The sequence below is a fragment of the Babylonia areolata genome, chromosome 33 (assembly GCF_041734735.1).
Source record: "Babylonia areolata isolate BAREFJ2019XMU chromosome 33, ASM4173473v1, whole genome shotgun sequence".
Classification (NCBI taxonomy): Eukaryota; Metazoa; Mollusca; class Gastropoda; order Neogastropoda; family Buccinidae; genus Babylonia; species Babylonia areolata.
Genome location: NC_134908.1, coordinates 582,767 through 590,752, shown reverse-complemented (window position 1 = coordinate 590,752; position 7,986 = coordinate 582,767). Strand labels below are relative to the sequence as shown.

The window sequence follows — 7,986 nt, the reverse complement described above, 5'->3', positions numbered from 1 at the left end:
GTGTGCACACCTTACCACACACCTCCCCCTCTGTTGACGACACTGATTAAACCTTCCCCTTGCAGTGTGCACACCTTACCACACACCTCCCCCTCTGTTGACGACACTGATTAAACCTTCCCCTTGCAGTGTGCACACCTTACCACACACCTCCCCTTCTGTTGACGACAAACACTGATTAAACCTTCCCCTTGCAGTCTGCCCACCTTACCACACTCTAATTAACCATCCACCTCCACAAGTCTGCACGTCATTTCGTCCGGTGTGACAGCCTCTAACTGCCCCCACACTGGATCTTACCCCATGGTCATTTTGGGGGCAAGTCTCGAATGACTCCTGGTGTAACAGGCTTAGTCTATCCCCATGCAGAATTTTAAGCCAGGGTCAGTTTGAGGCAAGCCTTGAATGACTCCCGGTGGCACAGCCTCAGTCTGTCCCGTCATTTTGGGGCGTCTAGAATGATTCCCAGCCTTAGTCTATCCCCATGCAGAATTTTACCGCAGGGTCAGTTTGAGGCAAGCCTGGAATGATTTCCGGTGTAGCAGCCTCAAACCACCCCACGCTAGATTTTACCCCGGGCTCATTTTGGGGCAAGAGGGAGGGGGGTTCTGGGCATTGTGGAGTGCCGGCCCAGTGGTGACGTGACAGCCTAGGAAGCAAGAGTAAAGCCAAACTGGATCCTAGGGAGGGGGTGGCGAGGGGCGGTGGGGCCAGTCACTTCTTTTATTTATTTGTTGAAGTTCACTCCCAGGGAGTCAGCCATTCCAAGCCAGTCAGCTCAAACCCCGGGGTTAAACTGGGCTGGCCAGGTTTTACCCCCCGGATAAAACACACACACACCCCTCAACCCCCTCCCCCCGAAAAAAACAACAAACAAACAAAAACAAAAAACCAAGGGTAATACAAACAGGCTGCTAAGCGGTACATGCATGTCCCAGATATATATATATGCATTGTGGCATTACTGCCATATAAGGGGAATTAACTTTGTTGCTGTTTTCCATCGCATGTCGTCATTTCCGGTGTGTGTGGCCGGTGTTCCATGACTGACCTCCCCTGATGAGACAGGCCCGAACCACGGACATAAATACAGCCGTTCATAGGTCAGGTTCTTGGGCCCAACAGCTGTGTTTTTCTGCTTGTCTCTCAGGAGAGAACTGATTACTGATGACAGTGTGGCGTGGTTAGGGACTGATGAGACTGATTAGCGCGTGCTCTGCTGCTGGCGATGATAGCTGACTGACAGCGCGTGCGTGTGTAGCAGGTAGTGTCTTGTTCCCAAGTAACGAGGAGGAAAATAGATACATAATATACGTCATTATTAGGTCTACGGAGAACAATGAACGGGTAGAAGTAATAGTAAAACAGAGCAGAAGTATATGTAATCAGTGACACTGATGAGGGAACTGAACACGTACAACAAATAACGAGGTGGGTAATGAAAATATGATGAACAGATTTGTGAGCGGGCAAATGCATGTGGTGTGCTGAGTTATCAGTGCAACCCTGCGTGGTTTGGACTGGACAGATGGAAGTTGTGTGTGTGTGTGTGTGTGTGTGTGTGTGTGTGTTGATTCCCTTGACTGTGATACTGTGTGTCAGGAATCCAAAGTGGTGTCTGTGTGTGTTTTCATAAAGCATACGCTCTTATCAGTACTCTGTCTGTCTGTGTTTCTCTCTTCTATCTCCGACTGTCTGTGTCCCTGTCTGTCTCTCTTCTATCTCCGACTGTCTGTGTCCCTGTCTGTCTCTCTTCTATCTCCGACTGTCTGTGTCCCTGTCTGTCTCTCTCCTATCTCCGACTGTCTCTGTCCCTGTCTGTCTCTCTTCTATCTCCCACTGTCTGTCCCTGTCTCTCTCTCTTCTATCTCCGACTGTCTGTCCCTGTCTCTCTCTCTTCTATCTCCGACTGTCTCTGTCCCTGTCTGTCTCTCTTCTATCTCCGACTGTCTCTGTCCCTGTCTGTCTCTCTTCTATCTCCGACGCACTGTCACTGTTTGTTAGTCTCTGTCAGTCTCTCTCTCTCTCTCTCTCTCTCTCTCTCTCTCTCTCTCTCTTCAATCTCCGACGCACTGTCTCTGTTTCTGTCTCTTCTATCTCTGACTCACTGTCTCTGTCTCTCTCTTCTATCTCTGACTCACTGTCTCTGTCTCTCTCTTCTATCTCTGACTCACTGTCTGTCTCTCTCTTCTATCTCTGACTCACTGTCTCTGTCTCTCTTCTTCTATCTCCGACACACTGTCTCTGTCTCTCTGCCTCTCCCTCTCTCTCTCCTATCTCCAACTCACTGTCTCTGTCTCTCTGCCTCTCCCTCTCTCTCTCCTATCTCCCACTGTTTCTGTCTCTGTCTTTCTCCTATCTCCAACTCACTGTCTCTGTCTCTCTCTTCTATCTGACTCACTGTCTCTGTCTTTGTTTCTCTCTGTGTCTCCACCTTTTTACTGCAGCTAAAACCACCACCCCCACAGAACACTTCATCATACACCATACAGCCCCCCCCACCACCACCACCACCACAGAACACTTCATCATACACCATACAGCCCCACCACCACCACCACCACCACAGAACACTTCATCATACACCATACAGCCCCACCACCACCACCACCACCCCCACAGAACACTTCATCATACACCATACAGCACCCCCCCCACAGAACACTTCATCATACACCATACAGCACCACCACAGAACACTTCATCATACACCATACAGCACCACCACCACCACCACCGAACACTTCATCATACAGCCCCACCACCACCACCACTTCATCATACACCATACAGCACCACCACCACCCCCACAGAACACTTCATCATACACCATACAGCCCCACCACCACCACCACAGAACACTTCATCATACACCATACAGCCCCACCACCACCACCACCCCCACAGAACACTTCATCATACACCATACAGCACCACTACCACCCCCACAGAACACTTCATCATACACCATACAGCCCCACCACCACCACCACCACCACAGAACACTTCATCATACACCATACAGCCCCACCACCACCACCACCACCACAGAACACTTCATCATACACCATACAGCCCCACCACCACCACCACCACCCCCACAGAACACTTCATCATACACCATACAGCACCACCCCCACAGAACACTTCATCATACACCATACAGCCCCACCACCACCACCACCACCACAGAACACTTCATCATACACCATACAGCCCCACCACCACCACCACCACCCCCACAGAACACTTCATCATACACCATACAGCACCACCACAGAACACTTCATCATACACCATACAGCACCACCACAGAACACTTCATCATACACCATACAGCACCACCACCACCACCACCGAACACTTCATCATACAGCCCCACCACCACCACCACCCCCACAGAACACTTCATCATACACCATACAGCACCACCACAGAACACTTCATCATACACCATACAGCACCACCACCACCACCACCGAACACTTCATCATACAGCCCCACCACCACCACCACTTCATCATACACCATACAGCACCACCACCACCCCCACAGAACACTTCATCATACACCATACAGCCCCACCACCACCACCACAGAACACTTCATCATACACCATACAGCCCCACCACCACCACCACCCCCACAGAACACTTCATCATACACCATACAGCACCACTACCACCCCCACAGAACACTTCATCATACACCATACAGCCCCACCACCACCACCACCACCACAGAACACTTCATCATACACCATACAGCCCCACCACCACCACAGAACACTTCATCATACACCATACAGCACCACCACCACCACCACAGAACACTTCATCATACACCATACAGCACCACCACCACCCCCACAGAACACTTCATCATACAGCCCCACCACCACCACCACCCCCACAGAACACTTCATCATACACCATACAGCACCCCCACAGAACACTTCATCATACACCATACAGCCCCACCACCACCACCACCGAACACTTCATCATACAGCCCCACCACCACCACCACTACTTCATCATACACCATACAGCACCACTACCACCCCCACAGAACACTTCATCATACACCATACAGCACCACCACCACCACCACAGAACACTTCATCATACACCATACAGCCCCACCACCACCACCACCACCACCACTTCATCATACACCACACAGCCCCACCACCACCCCCACCCCCACAGAACACTTCATCATACACCATACATCACCACCACCACCACCACCACCACAGAACACTGCATCATACACCATACAGCACCACCACCACCACCACCACCACAGAACACTTCATCATACACCATACAGCACCACCACCACAGAACACTTCATCATACACCATACAGCACCACCACCACAGAACACTTCATCATACACCATACAGCACCACCACCACCACCACCACTTCATCATACACCATACAGCACCACCACCACCACAGAACACTTCATCATACACCATACAGCACCACCACCACAGAACACTTCATCATACACCATACAGCACCACCACCACAGAACACTTCATCATACACCATACAGCACCACCACCACAGAACACTGCATCATACACCATACAGCCCCACCACCACAGAACACTGCATCATACACCACCACCACCCCCACAGAACACTTCATCATACACCATACAGCACCACCCCCACAGAACACTTCATCATACACCATACACCACCACCACCACCACCACCACAGAACACTTCATCATACACCATACAGCCCCACCACCACAGAACACTTCATCATACACCATACAGCACCACCACCACAGAACACTTCATCATACACCATACAGCCCCACCACTACAGAACACTTCACCATACAGCCCCACCACTACAGAACACTTCATCATACACCATACAGCCAATCTGCTGCGGCTGATGCTTCCATTGCTAACACCACCTCCACTTCTACACACTATACTGCTGCTGCTGTTGCTACTAGTACTGCAGCTGCTACTACTATTACTGCTGCTACTACTACTGCTACTACTACTACTATTACTGCTCCTGCTGCTGCTGCTGCTGCTAGTACTGCAAGTACTGCAGCTGCTACTACTATTACTGCTGCTACTACTACTACTGCTGCTGCTACTACTACTGCTGCTACTACTACTGCTGCTTCTGCTTCTATACCTACTATTACTGTTCCTGCTCCTGCTGTTACTTCTACTGCTGCTATATTGCTCTTGCTGCTACTACTACTGCTACCACTATTCCTGCTATTGCTCCTACTAATGCTGCTGCTACTACTACTATTGTTCCTGCTGCTACGATTACTTCTACTATTACTACTTCTGCTGCTACTACTACCACTGCTGATACTACTACTATTGCTCCTGCTGCTACTATTTCTACTATTACTGCTGCTGCTCCTACGTACTGATTCCTTCTTTAAGCTTAGAATTCAATTTATTTATTGTTAAAATAATTCATCTTTTACATATAGTTTCTCTTGCCACCTATCTACATGTATTTAAAAGTGATGTCTGACTTCCATTCAGTTCACAGTGATACGTGTTTGTGAGTCATGGGTCACAGCGTTTTGAATTGTCTCCGGCGACCAAGATTTAGGGCAATATGAATACATTTTTTATTTAGGACATCATTATTATTAATCATTATTGTTGTTCTTATCATCATTGTTATTATCATTTCAGAGCATGCCCACCACCTACAACTAACCACCATCTGTCAGCCGAAGGGATGAGAAAAGAGAGATGACGACGATGGTGATAATGACGTCAGACTGCAAATGACGATCACGATGACGTCAACGAGAGCACAGATTGGAAACAGAACGACATCTTCAGACAGAACGTTGTTTTCACACGTATCCAGCTCTCTTTCCTTCTCCTCTCCTGTCAAATGAGACATGTTCTTCTCTGTTTCCGTCGGTACCTCGTGGTCGGTGCACAGGGTTCACAAACAGTTGAGGACCAAGTTGGAACTTGTACAGTTTTGTTCCGGTGCAGGTACAGTGACATGATGGCTGACTGTTCAGCAAACAGCGGTGTGTGCTGTCAGTGTGATCAGCACCACTTATAACCACTGGTGCTTTCGTGCACATGTACTTTCGGTTTTTACCATGAAAATCAACTGCTATTGTTTATAAACCACTGAATTACTAAATTTTGGGCAGAAACATCGATTTTTTTTAAGGCATTTTTCAAGATGTTGATGGTGCATGTGTACCTGGAGCAGCCGTCAGTGTGTTCAGTGAGAGGTCAGTTGAACCCCTGTGCAGCCTACATAATACAAATCGTCTCTAGAGTTTTAAGAAAACATGGCTGCTCTTGTGAATGGTCCTTAACTTTTGGTGAACCCTGTGTATTGTGTGTGGTTGTCTTTCCCATTTGTGTATTGTGCATGGTACCCATGGCTCCAGCAGTTGAGCCAGAAGAAAAGTGAACATATCAGATGGAGAAAATTAGCACATCTTTAAAACCAAATACTGAACCTTATTTGTTAACTCGTGAATTTAGTTGTTCTGTTATTTCTTTCAATAGTGTATTTGCTTCTGTTTTCCACTGTTTAAAAAAAAATACTATGGTCACTCGTTTTATTGTAAATATTGGCCTGCATTGTCTTAGGGCTGGAACTTACGAAAGCTTATAATCTTCCGTTCTTGAATCATTAGTCTTCTTTTTACCGACTTGTTGTTTGTGTTATTAGATCTGGTATGTACAGATGCAGAATCAAACGTCAGTGCGGTTACAGTATGGCAGAAATAACAGGAAATAGAAAATTTTTAATTGAACAAACTGAAGAAAAAACGAAAAGAAAGTTAATTTCTCACTGGCAACATGGTCCCCGAGCCGAACAGGCTAAGTTAGATAACTCCTTGCCTAACCTCCACTGTGGCCCCTCGTGTCTCGGGTTGTCTTTCCTTCTTTGTTGAGAGCTGTGTGCATTGTTGTTACCTCTGAGCAGATTAAAGAGCAACACTTGGTGTTTGGTGTGTCTTTTGCACTCTGTCTGGATGTCGGAGTGGGTGTGTGTCTGCCTTTGTGTCTGTCTCACTCTCTCTCTGGATGTCGGAGTGGGTGTGTGTCTGCCTTTGTGTCTGTCTCTCTCTCTTTAGTATTGTTTATACAGACACAAATGTAGGTGATTAACATTTACGTCAGATCATCACTTGATCAAATTTCACACTCACGCACACATACGAGTACACACACACACACGCGCGCGCGCGCTTCAAGACTTAGTCCTGTGCTTGTTGCATAAAACAGCATTGTGTGGATTTGTTATCATGTAATAAGTGAAAAAGGCCGCCAAAATCGAAGTCATCTAGATGGGTGCAGATCAATAAGGAATACAAAGAAACCACCAAAATCGAAGTCATCTGGATGCGTGAACTGCTAAATAAACACGTTCTGTGCACTGAGTAATGTGGTGAACAATGGTAGAAGAACACAGAAAGCTGTTCTAAATAAACACGTTCTGTGCATTGAGTAATGTGGTGAACAATGGTAGAGGAACACAGAAAGCTGTTCTAAATAAACACGTTCTGTGCATTGAGTAATGTGGTGAAGAACAATGGTAGAGGAACACAGAAAGCTGTTCTAAATAAACACATGCTGTGCATTGAGTAATGTGGAGAGGAACAATGGTAGAGGAACACAGAAAGCTGTTCTAAATAAACACGTTCTGTGCATTGAGTAATGTGGAGAAGAACAATGGTAAAGGAACACAGAAAGCTGTTCTAAATAAACACGTTCTGTGCATTGAGTAATGTGGTGAAGAACAATGGTAGAGGAACACAGAAAGCTGTTCTAAATAAACACGTTCTGTGCATTGAGTAATGTGGTGAAGAACAATGGTAGAGGAACACAGAAAGCTGTTCTAAATAAACACGTTCTGTGCATTGAGTAATGTGGTGAACAATGGTAGAGGAACACAGAAAGCTGTTCTAAATAAACACGTTCTGTGCATTGAG

General features: G+C 47.0%; 1 protein-coding gene across 1 annotated transcript in view; it reads left to right on the top strand.

Moving 5' to 3' along the window:
* LOC143277027 (uncharacterized) overlaps positions 1-6,980 on the top strand; it is a 69,138-nt gene extending 62,158 nt beyond the window's left edge. Inside the window, exon 5 of the mRNA XM_076581751.1 lies at positions 5,705-6,980. Coding sequence (XP_076437866.1) covers positions 5,705-5,728 — 24 coding nt within the window. The 3' untranslated portion in view covers positions 5,729-6,980. The remainder of the gene's footprint in view (positions 1-5,704) is intronic.
* The last annotated feature ends 1,006 nt before the right edge of the window (positions 6,981-7,986 follow it).